Source organism: Stylophora pistillata, chromosome 2 (genome assembly GCF_964205215.1).
Source record: "Stylophora pistillata chromosome 2, jaStyPist1.2, whole genome shotgun sequence".
Taxonomy (NCBI): Eukaryota; Metazoa; Cnidaria; class Anthozoa; order Scleractinia; family Pocilloporidae; genus Stylophora; species Stylophora pistillata.
The window spans coordinates 9,927,597-9,945,439 of record NC_142520.1 but is presented as its reverse complement, the minus strand read 5'-3'; the positions used below and the strand labels follow the sequence as shown (position 1 = coordinate 9,945,439).

The 17,843-nt window shown below is 38.5% G+C and overlaps 1 protein-coding gene across 2 annotated transcripts; it reads left to right on the top strand.

The window, feature by feature from the left end:
* Positions 1–28: 28 nt before the first annotated feature.
* On the top strand, positions 29–17,579 carry LOC111343048 (stimulated by retinoic acid gene 6 protein-like). 2 transcript variants are annotated; one of them, XM_022950184.2, is made up of 20 exons: positions 29–169; positions 2,946–3,000; positions 3,531–3,616; positions 5,170–5,312; positions 5,783–5,903; positions 7,011–7,059; positions 7,970–8,110; positions 8,420–8,505; positions 8,905–8,969; positions 9,116–9,177; positions 9,816–9,924; positions 10,159–10,234; positions 10,727–10,802; positions 11,737–11,785; positions 12,388–12,514; positions 13,598–13,705; positions 14,380–14,543; positions 14,750–14,866; positions 15,497–15,553; positions 16,856–17,579. In XM_022950184.2, the coding sequence occupies exons 1-20, from the start codon at positions 135–137 to the stop codon at positions 17,026–17,028; spliced, it is 1,899 nt and encodes a 632-aa protein (XP_022805919.2). In that variant the 5' UTR covers positions 29–134; the 3' UTR covers positions 17,029–17,579. The 2 variants fall into 2 exon arrangements, with proteins under 2 accessions (XP_022805919.2, XP_022805921.2); XM_022950186.2 differs by lacking the exons at positions 29–169; positions 2,946–3,000; positions 3,531–3,616; ... (1 more) ...; positions 5,783–5,903; positions 7,011–7,059 and adding an exon at positions 7,077–7,842.
* The last annotated feature ends 264 nt before the right edge of the window (positions 17,580–17,843 follow it).

Genomic DNA, 17,843 nt, shown 5'->3' with positions numbered 1-17,843 from the left:
AGACCCCTGCAATTTCTCATCCGCTAATTTTCCGGGAAACTGGATACAATAAGAGTTAAGTGAGCCCTCCATAAACGTGGAGCTGTTAAACAAGCGAGGTTGAAACACACCCAGTTGCCCAGATTGCATTGAAAATGACAGATAGTTCCGCGAAGAACACTTCCCAGGGGTAAGTACTATTTTTCATGAATGCGTTCTGTATTCGACTAGGCTTGAATGTGGTTTCTTATGGTTTGTTTCAATACCGCACAATACTAAAGTGACCGGGCACAGGATTTCGTACACTAACGCTTTTCCGTTAAACGGGTAAAAATAAACGGTTTGTAAACGGATAGTAAACGGGTAGTAAGAGCGTTTAAACGGTTTGCATGTCCGTTTAAACGAATAGTCCAAAGCGTTAAACGGTAGAGCAAAATCCAAAAACCGATTCGTAAACCGTTAAACGGCCGAGAAAAAAAATAAACGGATGGCTTAAAACGTTAAACGGTTGAACAGCATCTATAATTATTCGTTAAACGGATGGACAAAAACCTTGAACGAATGAGGAGGGATAAAGAACGGCGGAAAGCCATGCACATATCGATCAGAAACCGTTGCGAACAATTATACGAATTGTTCATGCGGAACACTGACGTTTCATACTACTAATATTCGACCGACAACGATAGAAAACTAAGTAAAATGAAATTACTAGCCTGCCGTTAAGCTATCCACTGGCGAGTGAAGCGAGCCGAGAGCGAATCTCGCCCTGGAGAGCTCGCAATGCGTTTAAAAATTTGTATAAGAAGAGGAAGCAATCTGTCAATCATACCATGTGGACTGAACATTCTCGATAGAAAGAAAATAGAGTTGAGAAGCAAAGTCGTTTTTTTTTTTTCATGTTCCTACATTGTTTCTTCTACGTATTGACTGAAATGAAAACGCACTATCAAGTGAAAACGTTAAGAAATGCCGCTGATTTTGTAGATTTCACCGTCGGTTAATCGAAACAATTTTGCATACGCATGTAACAAAACTCAACTTTCTTTCGCTCGTGTTTCATCTTGCATTCGATTTCGTAAAGTAATGTGTAATTACAGCTTTTATAAAGCAATTTCCGTTTCCTTTCAATCGACGGAAATAAAAGATGAGAAACTCGATAGCCACAGATTTTGTAAATTTTGCCGTACACGTGAATCGAAATAAATTTGCATAATCATGAAAACAAATCTCGCTCTCCTCGTTAAACGGATGCAAGTAACCGTTAAACGGATGTATTTTATTTTAAACGGATAGGTTAAACGTTTTGTCGAAAACGTCAAACGGATGAGCAAAGCGTTTAAACGGATGAAGAAAGCGTTTAAACGCTTTAATGATCCGTTTTAAACGGATAGTAAACGGATTGATTCGTTAAACGGTAAAGCGTTAGTGTACGAAATCCTGTGCCCGGTCACAAATTTATTACTGACAACTCCTTTGGGGGTTTTTCAGTGACAATAAACAGTAATAGTTATGGTATGGTTAGCTCGGAATGGCCCATCATAAAAAGTCTTTCAAAAGACGCTTTCTTCAATTATGATTAGAATGATTTAGAGATTGGCTAAGCTTTGTTTTAGGTGATTAATGATTCCATCTAGTAACAACTCTACAATAAATGGTTTGAGCCAGAGAGTAACATGTGAAAGTTTAGTGCGATCGTCCGAGCGCGTGTAGTCCTGAGAAGGACTGTTGTCTGCGGTGATAACTCACCATCACCGACAACAGTCCTTCGATCTCAGGACTACACTCACCCAGACGATCGCACTACACTTCTATGAGAAAAGGATCGCTGACCTGTTTTAATTTTAGTTTTTGTCGCGCTGTCAACCCTTCGCATTAAGTCTTCCTATCCAGTTGTAGCTTTGAAGGCTTATTTCCATATTTCTCGAATTTCTCTAGGGTTTATTTGCGAACGAACCGAAATGAAATGAAGATATTCGATTTGCGAAATGAAAATCTACGCGTTCTACACTCTACTACGTTTGCGAAGAGATTAATTCTCCAACTACATGTGAAAGAAAAATAGCGCCATTAAGCCATTAAATGTAAATCTAACATTTGAAAGATTGCGTGAGGCTGCATCTGTACTGTTTACATGTTCAAGGTGTCTTTCATCGATGTCCGAAGTTGATAGATGATTCGATGGCGTGACTAATGACATTTCCTTACCGGACACAGACATGAAAAATATCGCGTGGAAAATATTGCGTGTTTCTGAATAACATCAATTTCGGTTGGGGTTCGAGCATTAAGACAGGTAACAGTTGTTATGCTCTTTTTCGCTACATGCAGGTTGCGTATGCAATCCACACTTGAAAAGAACTGACCTAATCATCCTTATGGCCAGTGGCGTTTTCCGCACGGATTCTTGTTTCGCAGATTACAGTTTCCCTCCCGCAAATTAAAGATTTCCCCTTTTTTTTTTTGTTTTTTTTGTTTTGTGTCACAAATTACAGTAGGCCTTGGTCATTTATTTATTCCATTTCAATTTTTTTTTTTTAAATGGTATGTATATTTTTATCCCTTGAAGTAAAGTGGTGTTTTCTGTACCACCTTGTATTTGAATTTGGGGCTCAGAAGTAGAAGACATCTGGCCGCGGTTGTTCGAAGGCTGGATAACGCTATGCACTGGATAAAACTCTATCCGGTAGACAACGCTATATGTTTATACAACTGGGCCCTGGGCTTTAAGTGGGGGCATATGTGCCTGGTATAAATGGCATCTGAACCACCTTGTTCCTGCTTTTGTCTGCATTACCTAATATTACCTTTTTAACTTGCCTTTCTACTATGAAATACTGAAATTTTGAAACAGCTGTCTTTTCTAAATAAAACAAGTGTAACAAATGTCTTTTCAAAGATGCCTCTGTCAAGTTGTTTTTTGAGAGATGTTAACGGATTTTTAATCTGCAAAATTATCAATTTAGGTGCTCCACAGTTATCAAAGGGATATGGTTTGATCTTGGTTGCCTTGGTCCAGCTGTAAGTTAACTATTGATAGAAGTAATTTTCATTAGATAAGTACAACAAACGTTAACACACCTGCAAAAAAAACATTTGCCATAAATGAAAAATCAGTACTTTTAGGCAAGGAAAACCTATTTTAATGCTTTAAAGTTTGAGTAATTTTGCTTGGGGTAATCAATTATCAATTTAAATGAAAAATTTCCTCTTTCTCAGCCTGAATCAGCGCTTAAGTAATTTTGTCCTCTTTAAAAGCTGTTAGCAAGATATTCCTGTTTGGCCCGTCTTAATCTATTCACTCCCAAGATCTCATTAGTAATTTTTACTGTCTACCATACAATATCCGCCAGGATCAACTAACATGATTTTTTTCCTTTTAATTCTTATCACTTGTTTACTTGATATTGTAAAGAGGAATTATGTATTGATCACTTCTTGGAATGAAAGGGTTTATAAATGCAGATTGCTCTCACCTAGGGTTTCATTACCCCCGTATAAAGTTTAATTTATTTTCAAATGATAATTATCTTCTTTTTTTCTTTATTAAGCTTGTCATCATTTTGATTCTGGCCTTTCTCAAGCGAAGGGTCAAATTCAAACTTCAAAACTGCAGTGGATACCCTGGTTTGCTAGTGTGAGTACAGAATTGATTAAAATGTAAATGATAGAGAAAAAAGGATCAAGACAATTCTGCAGTGAGGAACAAAAAACTAAAAAAAAAAATGTTGAAGCAGAAGACTACTGGCAAATATAAAAATTTGTAAAAAACTCCCACATCTCTTCTGAAGTATGCCATCAGAAAGTGAAAGACACTAATTAACAGATGGTAAACACCACAGTGTACACTATTGAGTTATGGATGCACGCGGGAGGTTGCTAAGCACGAAAGAAGCGTAAGTGTCGCTCGAGGCGATAGCTGAGAGCGACTCTAGCTCCTTGAATGCTTAGTAAACCTCCCAAGTGCATCCATAACTCAATAGTGTACGCTGTGGTGTTTACCATTTGTTTTATAATATAACATTGATAAATTGTTGCTAAAAAGTTCCCTTTTATTTAACAAATCTTACGTGACAAGAAAAAACAAGCGCGCGCAAAAAAATAGGCTTTGCATTTGCTCACGTCAGCAGCGTACACCCATGGGCAAGTGGGGGATGCTAAATTGACCAATCAGAGCGCACGCTTTACTTTGGTTATGTTATAATTTTATGTAAGATATAGACTGCTCATTGCATAAAAGGTAGTTGTTTCATTTAAATCTAAGTGACATCCAGCTTCAAATACTTGTTCAAAGAAGTTACTGCTAGTTGTGTAGTTGTGCTCTAGCAGAGGGGTGGGTGGTGGGGTACTTCCTTCTAATTTCTGGCTAATTAATGGTGGCCTGTGTGCTGCTGGAGGGATGGTGTCACATTTTCAAAACTGGAGCAACTTTGATGGGGTTGAATTTTTAATATAGTTACTAATTAAATAGGCTCGCACATTTTTAGGATTTTGAGAGCGAGAAAATTCTGATGAGCAGGGATTAAAAAATGGGAAGATTCACCATTGAAAGAAGTTAACATGTTTTGTGCTGTTGTTTTAGTATAATCAATGGGCTTGCATTAAATAAATAAATAACAAATAATTTAGTGATGGACATTTCACTAAATGGGTGGCTCTTCTTGTTCACTGTCTCTGGATCAAATTAGAATTTGAAATGTTGGTTTTTGTGGAGGGAGGAAAGGACCCGGAGAAAAACCCTCCAAGCAAAGATGAGAACCAGCAACAAACTCAACCCTTATGTGATGCCAGGTGGGGGAATCAACTTGGGCCACAGTGGTGGGCAGACTGAGCACTCTCACCACTGGGCCATCCCTGCTGCCCCCTAGGATGACCCTCTTAAATGGCTTTATAAGGTAGACATACAAACATAAATTGGTGATGTAAAAAATTTACATTAGTGCAGAAGTTGGCCAAAGAATAGATTATAACAGAGTAGGGGTTCTAAGAGGCTAGTGACACACAGTACCCATCAAAAATTGAGCCCCACCTCTTCTATCAAGAAATTGTGTCATCCCAGTCGAAGTATAGATGCATAACTTCAACAGTATGAGGCTTTCCTTCATTGAATTGGTTTAAAGAAAGTGTGTTTTAAGTGAGTGTAATATTAAGGTGCCACTGACTTTTAATGCTCATGTGGTTTCCTTTCAGACCATTCAATTTTTTAGGTGGATTTAGCAACAGATACACCATCGCTGTTACTTTTGGAGCCACTGCCAGCACATGCCTGCGAATGTTCCTCAATCCAAAATATGGAATTTTTCAGATGCCTGACCCAGCCGGATGGGTGCAAGGTTAGTTATCGAACACTCTGATTTTAAATCGGGTATTTTAGTTAAAATTAGTTTTAAAGTCAGTCTGTAGGTCATTACGAGTTCATCAACAAACTTTACTTAATACAAATTGATTATTTATTTATTTATTTATTTATTTATTTGCAATATTCAGACAGGCTGACCCACTTTAGCTTCCCCACAGCGTCAGGAGCTACAATCTTTGCTCTTATTGCAAGAGGTTCCTGCACAGGTTCTGCAAGTCATCTCCTGATAAAAGCATAGAGAAGATGTAGGAGACAGGGCCCACAGTTTTTTTGTCCTTATCTGAGAAGACAAGAATATCTAACCATTTGCTGATGTTACTCAGTTATTCTTTTAAAGACCCTGGGTGTTGGTGCAGCCTGGAACTTGAACTCTTGACCTCCCACCCAGAAGTCTGGTACTCATCATATAACACGAGTCAGCAGAAAAAAAATTGCTCTGTTTAGTTTTTCAGAGTATTGTCACTGTACTTGTATACGGGATCCTGTTCTATCCATTTTTTGCCTGTCTGACAACTGAGAACAGACTGGTTGGATCCTCGTTGGGATTTCTTTATGTTACAATCAGGTGAGAAGATGAATACTTTGCTTATGAACAACAATTTAAACACGCTGTGAGTTTGTTTTAGCAAAATAATGTAGTTCTCAGAACTTTACAATTATTGATAATTATTTACCAAAATATTACTCTAATGCCAACTCTTGGCTTTGAAACAAGTGGCTTTTGTGTTAATTTTATCCCATAATTATTTTATGCACCCTTTCTGATAAGTACATAGACCACTTTCATAAATGGCTGCCGTCTAAATATTCTTTTGTTTAAATTTAAATTAGCCCTACTGGCCTCGCTTGAGATAATGTATTCTCTTGAATTTTGTACTGGAGAACGAGGCCAGTAGGGCTAATTTAAATTTAAACAAAAGAATATTAATCTGGCAGCCATTTATGAAAGTGGTCTATGTAGTGAACACATATCCGATAACTATGTGACTGCCTCACCATGGTTGCCATATTGGTGAGTTTCTCCTGTAAATTTATAGTCAAGGATTCGAAAATTTTTCTTCCCTTATGGCAACTGAAAGGGTAACTGACCTGTAGTACTGAGCATGTTACATCGCAAAGAGAATAGTCCATTTTACAGTTGTGTGCTTGGCTGCGAAGCCTTTGAACGGGAGTGAGGCTAGAGATGACCTTGTTATGATACAAACCTTGCTGCCTTTCAAATGTAAATCACTTTGTTATCATGCTAACTAGATACAGGTCGCTATCACAACAAGGTCATCTTTAGCCTCACTCTGAATCAAAGGCTTGGCAACTAAGTACACAACTGTAAAATGGCCTATTGGCTGATTTGGTACTTTCATCTTAATGAACCCTTTAAACCCTTAGAGTGACCAGCTGGTAATTCAGTTCCCATACAGTAATACTCCGACTGTTTCATTCATCAAGAACACGAGAATATAGGATGTGATTGCCAACCTTAAGGAGGCTTTGATTGTTACATGAATTCTCCTAAACAGTACCAAAGAAAATGTATAGCAAAATGTATATGCATGGATAAATGGATATCGATGTTAAGGTGTTAGACTTCACTAAAAATACGAACAGTACGTTATCTAATTAATCGATGAAAGTAATTAGCAATGAAAGCAAACCAGCATGATTAACTTTTTAGATTCAGCTTCAAACTGGCGATAGAGTTTCAGTGTGTAAAGCAGTACGAGGTAAGGCTATAGGTATGAATAAGGAAACAATCAAAATTGTAAATTTTCAAAACTTCTGCCTTTTTTTGTTTTAATTTTTCTCAATGTGTTGTTCATCAAATCAAAAAAAATTATCCGTGGTCTATAGCCATATTGATCAATTAGAAATAATTCCGACAATATGTCCAAATCTAAAGTGAATCCACAAGGCGCAGCCAAATGGTGTCACTGCAGGAGTACGAGTATTTCTTTGAGTTTGTCCTTTTTATTAAACTTGTGAACCAAGAGCTCGCTTTCTTAAACTGAAGTTTTTCTCTCTGCTTTTTCTTCCACTTCAACAAGTTCCTCTTCAAACATTTCTTGGAGTATACCGATCTTAAAACTCGGAATTTTTGTCAATGTCCATATTTCAGGAATTTGCAATTGTTTTTACCAGAGAAATTTAATATCCAACACGGTGAGGATTGCCGAGCTTTGTGTAGCATCCAAATGTAAATAATTTCTTTTTTTTCTTTTTTTTTTCTATCTATAACCTTAATTTTAACAATGACTCTTGACCAAGAGCGGGCAAATATTTATTTATTTATTTTAAAATCTATTGATTACAACTTTGATGCATGTAGAATGATATAAAATCTTTAATCTTCTGATTACATTTAAAAGGTACGTTTATTTATGACCTTAAATTCTACTTTAACAACTACTACCACCCTTTCTCTATTGCAACAAAGATTCTACTTCATCGCCACACAGACTCTAAGATTACAATTTACACAATCCTTGTATTGTCATGGGCTAATTTTGGTAAGTATATTAGATACATGTTAAATTGCGTTGGACTAAAAGAAACAACTACCTCCTGGAGGGAGGTGGACTTGATCGGAGTACTTGCCATAATGTATATTCATTCTTGAATTACTGTTTTTTACAGGAAAAGTACCAGAAAGAGTTTTTCTCTATGGCAAATCTAGGGAGAGTTCCAACCAACTTTTGCCTTGCATTCATTTGGATAAGGTTTGGTGTCCTACTCTATCGTGAAGTGCGAAAGAAGTGGTCTTCATCTACAACAAGGGTGAGTCACTTGTGGGGAACACAGCAGTTAAATATTCGGCATGCATATGGAGATCAATTTCGGTCGGCCGTGCGTTTGCTCAATATCCCATGATATATCGTCTGTGACTCGCGATTTTCACGACAATCGTCTACAGTGTCGTACGCTGGCTACAAAAAAAACTTTCTGAAGACGAAGATTGGGCTAGAGTAACTGTTTGCTCCCTTATGTTTACTTCAGTTCATAAGTTGTCTGGGACCATGCTCAGATAAGTGCAACTTTAGTTACAGTTTTGCTAAGTGACAAAATATCACAAGCTTTTCTTTCCAGAGTGGCGATGAAATCTGTGTCACCCGTTTGGCTAGAGAGGCGGAGATCGCTCATATTACGGAGCTTCTAAATCCAGGATCAATTTGGTAAGGAGTTGAAAGGGATAATCTGGCAAGGCTGGCTGCCGAACACTGAGTATGAAGCCTGAATCGGCAATCAAGCATAGAAATCACAGGCAAATAACAGTATTTGCTTAATTTAAATCTGCCAGGCGTTAAAAACACGCCTGTGATTTTATTTTACATTCTTTACTGCCGCACTAGTCTGTTAAGCTGTTCACTTTACTCACTACATATCACCGAATATCGTTCTCGGATTGAACTCTTTAGCTGAAAACTTTGAAAAGAGAGTTAGGTAGGTATGTGTCATTTAAGTTTGGCAACTTTGGAGCAACTTTTGGCGTTTGGAGCAACTTTTTGACAAGCCATCAAGTTAAACCACTATTCGGCGGTATAACTTCTTTTTGTCTGGGTTTGCTTCAACAGGGAGGATACGGTCGAAAGAAACTGGTTTTCAAGGCAGCTTCGTCGTTTTTACAAACCAAGGAAAGGTGTGGGATGTTTTATTCGCGTCAAGTTGTACATTCATGAACAGGAGTCATTTGAATAACTGAAGAGATTATTTGATCGAAGCAGTCTTTTCTTGTTAAAATTCGTTTGAATTTTGAATAAATTTCATTTTATTTCTTGGATTTAGACTTCAAATTTTCGCCACAATTCATTTCAACAACGCTGGTGAGCGCTTTAATGATCTTTCAGGTGAGTCAGATAATTTACTTTTTGTTTTTTTGGACAAATGGTAAACACCACAGCGTACACTATTAAGTTATGGATGCACGCGGGAGGTTGCTAAACATGAAAGATTTGTAAGAGTCGCGCGAGACGATTACCGAGAGCGACTCTAGCTTCTTGAGTGCTTAGCGAACCTTCCGCGTGCATCCCGGCCATAACTCAATAGTGTACGCTGTTGTGTTTACCATTTGTTTCATGACATAAAATTGATCCATTGTAGCAAAAGAATTCTCTTTTATTAACACTGAAATCTTACGTGACCAGAAAAAACAAGCGCGCAGAAACTAGTCTTTGCATTTGCTCACGTCAGTAAACCCATGGGCATGGTGGATACTAAATTGACCAATCAGAGCACGCGCTTTACTTTGTGTATGTTATAATCAGTATTTGCATTTTACTTTTGGTAATATTCTGATGGCGGAATGACAGACTGACTGACTGACTTACTGACTGTGTGACTTGCTGACGGAATGAATGACATCTCCATTGTCATTGTCATCGTCTTGTCACCGTGGTCAATTTTCTTAACATACTCATCACCATTTCCTATTAAAGTTTTCGATTGCTTTCCTCTATCTCCTCTTATTTTAGTACTTTCTACTCAGGTTTTCATGGCGCTTTTGTCTTTTTTGAACGTGATAAGAAGGGTCTTTATCCAATTCTACAAAAATAACGGTAACAGCAGCTTGGGTAATGTTTACGATGTCTTCTTTGGTAAGTTTCGTAGTAGAAGTGTTGAAACCTTTATTTACTCTAAAGCAGGGTGAATCCTTCATGACATAATTGTTGTCAAGGGATGCCCTGCTTATATAAAATCTTACAAGAACGCAAAGTGTAATCATAAACTCACTGATTTTCATTTCATCTAATATTCTTGCTAAGTTTTTCATTTCTCCCACCGGTTTTACCTTGTTTAGTTTAGTTACGTTTTCTTTATTCTCTTTGCAGGCGTGATAGAAGCAGGAGTTGTCGTTCCTGCTATCTTTTCTCTTTTGATGTTGCTTCATTTCATGAAATGCCACCGGTGAGTTTTCTTTCGATTTTTTAAATTCCGAGGCTCCCTCTGGGCCGGTCGTAAATTTCTCAACTTTGTAGTTGTTGTTGTTGTTGTTGTTGTTGTTGTTTGTTTTTTTTGTCGTGCAAGACACTTCGCCAGTTACGACTCCCTCCCTCACGAAATGCAAATTTCTAGATCGCATCAAATTTAGTGCCAGGGAAAGGTGATGGAATTTCTGGATAAAGCCATTTATTCAAATTCAAACTAGTATCCTCACAAATGCATACATTTCTACTAGTTCTTATTTTATTGCCTCGTTGTTGTTTTAGTCTTTCTTTTCTCTGTTTTTCCTTTCCTCACTATTTTGTTGTTGCTTTTTTTTTCTTTGCGTTTAACTAAAATAGAGTATTCTCGACACATTTAGTTGCAATCATGCACCCATACAAAATGGAGCTGTTGTTGTTGTAAATTGTTTCTGGACTCACGTGTTCACGTGTTATGTTTTAACCTGTATTTTAGAGAACACGTGCTTCAGTTGTACCGAGGGCAGGCCACATTTTCTCAAGACCTGTTGTTGACACCTGCGAATTCAGTGGTACGTACTGTGGCCGAGTGACGGATGTTTTAAAGTGCGCTCTGTATTCTGCGTACGTTACCAGCTAGTTCTCGCCCAGCATGGAACATTCGTATCCAGTCTGTTGACTCGTTTCTTACCCTTATTGGTAAAGAATGTTTTCGTGATAAGTATGTTTTAGTTACGGTCAGTTTGTTTTGAGGCAAGTTTATTTTTATTGAGCATTAGTTCAGATTCTTATTTTGTAAAAACGACTGTTTATTTCCACGCAAATTCTCACATTTTAGCCATTGCACAACGGTGGCTCGTTTTGCGAGCTTGGGCTACCTTTGCTCAAACTGGGTACGAATTGTCTGAATTTGGGTACGAAACGACCGTGGATACGAAAGGATTGGATGCCATATTTTGAATGAAATAGTAATAATGGTAAAGAAATGATGATGATGACGACTAAAATGATAATGAGGATAATAGTAGTAATGATAATGATTGTATGAATAATAATGATACTAGTGATGATGATAATAAAGATTAAGATGATGTTGTAGATAGAGACTGCATAACCTGAGTATCTAGAAATTTCTAGAATGCCGAGTCATACTGACTTGCATATACGAACTTTCTATAGAACTTTCCAGAAAAATTTGTCAAATCGGGTAGTTATGATGTAATACTACCGAAACAGTTAGTTAGCTACTACCGAAACAATTGTGTTTTAAAGAGTCGATGATGGAAAACGGAAGATTTTCATGAACTATAGACCCGGAAAATTGTCTGAATCCCTCGTTGGACAAGTTCTAAGCTCTAGAGAATTCGTTGACGAGCCAAGCCACCTACAAAGCCTGTCATGTGACAAAAACGTCCTAAATATTGCTAGAGTATAATTATCTCAAGTGACGTGTGCGTTAGTTTGTTATTAAATTTTGTTGTCCTTTTGTTTTTTTACTCTTGCTAGGGGAAGAGTCTTCGATTTTCTGGATATCAGATCGCGTACACATTGATTGGTATGAGGAAATCGATTCAATGTCTCGCTGTAACTTAAATCCAAACCTTCTATCTGTTCCTTCGTTCGTTTGAAGGATCAAAGTCAGTATTTGACCGTTTGCACACCTACCTCTCCTCCCCCCTCCAACCCAACAGCAGTCAACTGATTACAAAATAGGGTAATCTTAGGTTGTGGGAGGGGTAGGTGAGCATTTGCTTCGCACTGGTTCGAACATGATACAGACGTACTAAAGAATCACGCAATAATAGGAATTTGAAGTTTCGAGAAGAAAGCTCGTGGCGCCCTTTAAGCGGGCCGTATAACTTTTTTCTCCCAATGACATTTAGTCTCCAACAGAGCTGTCGCGTTGAGTCGATGTTTACCGTAGACTCATGAAACGAAACCTTTGTGTTGTTGCCAAAACTTGGATTTGAAGCAATTTCGATTGTTTATGATCTAACTATAGTTGAGAAGCAACGTTGTCATTATAGAGAAGTAGACGTTTTTCATAAATTCGCGTATTTTAAGTCATGTGTTAGTACTGCTAGGTAAGCTCGTCATTACGCATTGCAATGGGATTTCACCATAAACCTGTTGTTTTGTTTTCGTTATCTTTTTTAGGTTTTGTGATTTGGTCAGTTTTTCTGTCAATTATAGCCATTGTTATGACGATCATTTTCAAATATCCGAAAGAAATTCTTGGCGAAGAGTTATGGAAACGTTTAAAAGACTCTGGAATCACTCTACTGTAGGTTTTTTACTTATGTACTTGAATCTTTAAGATTAAGAGGTATAGGATTGCGAAACTGTATAGAGATGGGGACCATTTAAATAGACTTTTGTTACAGAACTACTCCAGTGAGAAACTTTGTAGAATCGTGCCTTAGCTTCGGCTGGGCGCATTTTGTGGTAGTCTTTGGAATAAAATCGCTATCCTTAACTTGTCGTTATCGTATCGGTAACAGATCGTATCGTCCTCTTATCCTTATCGTATCGTTATCGTATTGTTAACGTATCATTATCGTATCGCTATCGTATCGTTATCGTACCTTTGTCATATCGTTATCGTATCGTTATCGTGTCGCTATCGTATCGCTATCGTATCGCTATCGTACCTTTGTCATATCGCTATCGTATCGGAGGCGGCGTGGCCGAGTGGTTAGGGTGCTGGACTTGAAGTCCGGTGGCCCGTGTTCAAGTCCTCCACCATGCCACTCACTGGATTTGTTCTCGGTTGCCCTAGTTCAACTCCTTGGCTGCGCTCTGTAAATAGCCCACTGGTCGCCTCCTGCTAGTGGGGATTTTTAAGCAATTAGTTAAACCCTCTTTTTAATACAGCCCACAATGTAAACTACTGGGTTACCAGTAATTGTGTTAGCTAATGAAGTTTATGTCTTTTATTTAATCATGGGGGAAAGTTTCAAAAGAAACTGTGGTGCTGCGTCGCTGGGGGAGCATAACGAAACAATTTGGTTTTATCAACTGAGTTGATAATGTAAGTTGGCCACCGTAGAGTTTCAAAGCTGACGTTTCGAGCGTTAGCCCTTCGCTTGAAACGTCAGCTTTGAAACTCATAATGGTGTCCAACTTGCATTATCAACTCAGTCTACAAAACCAAAGCAATCATGGATGACTTTCGACATTCAATTGAAAACTGCTCAAGTAAATGAACAACGCAACTGTAAAGATTGTTTAAATATCAAACCAAGAAACAGTCACATCTTTGCAGGTTCAGGTTTTCGTGGCTAAGCCAGCTTGATATTGCTATACTCTTTGAAAGAAATAATTGTTATCTTCTACGCGTAACCCATGAAATGTTGTTTTTTTACAGACCCACCTTGGCCTTGATTATTTCTTTGATGTTGTTCCAGTTGTTTCTAACCCGTATTGTCTTCCGTGACTCAACCTATCCGAATATCACTGTCACGATTGATAACAGGTATTGTTGTATATCAGTCTGAGCTGAATTTATTGTTGTGTGATGTACATGCCCTGAAAACTGATCTACTCATCACAGACACCTGCAGACATTTATAAATGATAATAAGACCGAGTTCAATCCAATTCGGTCAGTAACAAATCAATTCATTGACGTAATTATAAAAGCAAGCATATAGCGCGTGTTGTCACACAAGCATTTCGCGTGAAATGTCTAGTTGCAAGTACAACGTGGAGTGCACACTGTCCTATCAGTCAGTGTTCAAGTTGGGCTGCGGATGACCAGTGGCGCAGCAATTTTATTATTGTGTCAATTGCTTACGTGATATGCCATTACATTTTTTGTGGTCAACTCACACCTCGCCGAGAGAGAGCGTTCATCACAAGGCTGCGGTAGATTAATTTAATCCGCATCACAGAACGTTGACGTGAAAACTCACCGACGAAGAGGTCTTTAATAATATGATTTTCAGCAAAAATTTTCAATGTTATCGATATTTGTGTTTTTACTGTTGATGTTTATGCTGTTAGGGTGGTGGTGGGTGTTGTTGTTGCTTCTGGGTTGATTAGCAATTCTCCTAGACTTGCATGTTGCCTTTGGGTAAATAAGCTTAAAATAATCAACCCTTGTAATGTACCATTTATTTTTGGTCTTTCTCTCTCTCTCTCTTTCAGGCGGCTATTCTCCATCATGTCGTACTTTTTCTTCTTCTACAACATAATTCTTGGACTTTTCTCTGGTTTCATGCGAATTCTAAAGGGCATGCTTTTGGGAGTGATATTTATCTCTCGTATCGACCGAACATCACTGATGCAGGGTTTCCAAGCTTGGGACAAAGGTAAGGAGCAGGCATCCAATACAGGCGATATATGGGAAGGGAGATATACAATATATGCACCTATTATATTGCCAAGCAGCTCACTCTTTTCTAAAACAGCTTATTTTAAATAATGCATTGATGAACCGTTTGTTGATAACTTGAGCTACACCAGATTTCGGCTAACCTTCGATTCTTACTTCAAACCTTATTCATTTCTTCTCAAGCTTTTGTGGCATACCTTGGCTTTGTGACTGTGCTGGTTGCCCACAGACATCCCGTGATGCTGGTGTTCTGCCAGTTGCTTATTGACAGACGAAAAGGTCACCAGCCGCTGCAACAGCGTAAGTAAACTGTCTTTAGAATTATAACTCAGTCTCGGAGAATGCATTTCAAGGATTCTGATTGGCTCGATTGATAAATGGAAAGTCGAGCGTACGCACCGACGGGCGGTTAGACGAATGGGTAACAATATTCCCTTATAAGATCAGAAAACAGTGCTGTTTATGCGCCGACAACCGACACTAAGTAACCTATCAGAACGCCAGAAATAATCTTTTCACAGAGGGTAAGAAATAGATAGCTTTTTTAAAAAAACACCTACCCCATTTTCCCCAGTCAGACTTGAAAACAAATGGGTAAGAAACTTACGATACGAGATAAGTTCGGCGCTACAGGCCCTTTTGACTAATCACCATTCTTTTTTATTTCCATTGTGTGCTTATGCGGAACTAATGAAAATTAGCCTCTCAGTTTTGCCAGATCGCACAGTTTTTTGAGAAACTAACATGTATTTCGCATACAGTTACTTTTAAAAAGTGATTGCATTTCGGGTGACATATAACGGTTTTAAACCTTTCATTGGGAAAACAAGAAAACATCCCAAATCTGAAGTGCCCAAGCATACCATTATTAACATTAAAATTGGTTTTGAGTTAACGCGTTTCAAGGCATCTATTTTTTTTTTTCCGTAGGATCTGCGACTAAGCCCGTGTATCGTAGGTTCGGCGCCGGAACAGAACGCTCTGAAGGTTTGTAATACGTATCCAAATGAATTTATAACATAACCAAAGTAAAGCGCGCGCTCTGATTGGCTAATTTAGCGTCCCCCATTTGCCCATGGGTGTACGCTGCTGACGAGAGTAGTAGTAGTAGTAAACTTTATTTATGTGTCGTGAAAACCTAGCGCATAGCACTAATTGGGGACACAGGGTAAAAGCTTTAAAAATAAGAAATCGGGAATCTGTAAATAGGTTCCCGATTTCTTATTTTTAAAGCTTTCACCCTGTGTCCCCAATTAGTGCTATGCGCTAGGTTTTCACGACACATAAATAAAGTTCACTACTACTACTACTCACGTCAGCAGCGTACACCCATGGGCAAATGGGGAACGCTAAATTGACCAATCAGAGCGCGCGCTTTACTTTGGTTATGTTATAAATTCATTTGGAGCAAATGCAAAGACTATTTTTCCGCGCGCGCTTGTTTTTTCTGGTCGCGTAAGATTTGTTAAATAAAAGGGAACTCTTTAGCTACAATGTATCAATGTTATGTTATAAAACAAATGGTAAACACCACAGCGTACACTATTGAGTTATGGATGCACACGGGAGGTTGCTAAGCACGAAAGAAGCGTAAGAGTCGCTCGAGGCGATAGCCGAGAGCGACTCTTACGCTTCTCTTACTCTTACTCTTACGCTTCTTACGTTGCCATTCCAGAGGTACTATTTAGAATAAGGGATTTTCATCTGTTGATCACACGCGTCCATAATTCAGTGAAACTTAATCGCTGTGCAAATATGTCTGAGACATCTATGCTGTACCCTATCCGTCGTGTACGATTCAAAGCAAACATTTCAGAACAGTAAAATGATTTGAACATTGGATCGGGTTGAGAATAGTCCTGAAAAGGACTTTGTTGGCAGTGTTGACTGAGGTTTGCAGAACCTAAATTAAATTAAAGGTTGTTGTCAGTCGGGTGTTAGAGGTCTGGTTCGTGTGAAATGAAATGATTGGTTAGTTAAGGTGTGATGTGACTGATGTGTAGGTCTGTCGTGGTTGGTCAGTTTCGATCTTTCGATAATGGACTGAGCCTGGCTGGAGGGTTTGAGGTAAAACAAAAATATTGAAAAAAATGTTTCCCTTGGTATTCAAATCGCGAAAGAAATATTTTTCTTTTAAACTCTCTTCTTTGTTATCATGATTCCTTTTTTTGTTATGAATTAATTTTTTGAAAGGTAATGAACCTTGAAGTAGTCGACGAAGTCGTCCTAGCTCTCGACCAAACATATCAAACGTTGCTTACATTGCCGTGTCTCTCTTTCTGTCCTTAGGCTTTTGTCGGGAGTACCGTCAACCGCGCATGTCTCAAAAGGCCGTCAACCGCTGGCTCCTGGCCTTGACTCTCTTGCGCAACCCATCTCTTATCAAGTACCGCTGCCAAGGCCACCATGTCACGGCGACTGTTGTGACTCTCGGAAGCGTCAACTTTGACGTTCCAGTGTAAAAGTGTCAGACTAACTCATAGGAAAGAACATTGTTCGCTTTGTATAGTTCATTTGCCGGAGATCTGCTGTAGTTTGGGGTATCACAAAATTTAAGGGTCTCCTTCGTTAGTGACTATAGTATAATAGACACTGTATCTGGATGGTTTTTTTTTTGGTTGTTGTGTTGTTTTGTTTTGTTTTTTTTTTTTTATTTTGTTGAGTCAAAATGTTCCTCCCTTAATTACAACTACCCTAAATTTTGGGCTAAGCTTTATTAAACACGGACCAATACTCATGGTCTTAAATTAAGTGAGGAAAATTTGCTACCTTTCTATAATATCAAGAATGGATAGATATTCTAGTCTTCTCGGATAAGGACGAATAAACTGTGGGCCCCGTCTCCTGCAGGGCTAAGGGTAGGAGACGTTAATTTCCCACGCACGAGATTACTGTGTGGTGGATGTCCTCCCCTGGGGTGGGATGTGTGGTTTTCTTGCTCGGCACATTATGATGTATTGCTAGTGGCCTAATCAGCCTCAACAACCCGCGTTGAAATAAAGTTACCAACCTACCTACGTGGATTGTGGTAAAGAAGTGGGCAAGAAAGCAAACAGAGTACTTGAAAACAAAAAGTAGATTTGAATTGCCGGCTTTAAAAATGGGAATTATGATATCCGGCAAACATTGCAGCATTTGTAACTGAAGATAACATGAATAATGTCGAAATATGTTGTGTAAACGAGAAGGCCAACATTGTGATAAAAGCGTAATGTGATTTTATCTCGAGGCCCGTCATATAGAGTTATGTATTTAGGCGTGCCTTTGCATGGGGCAA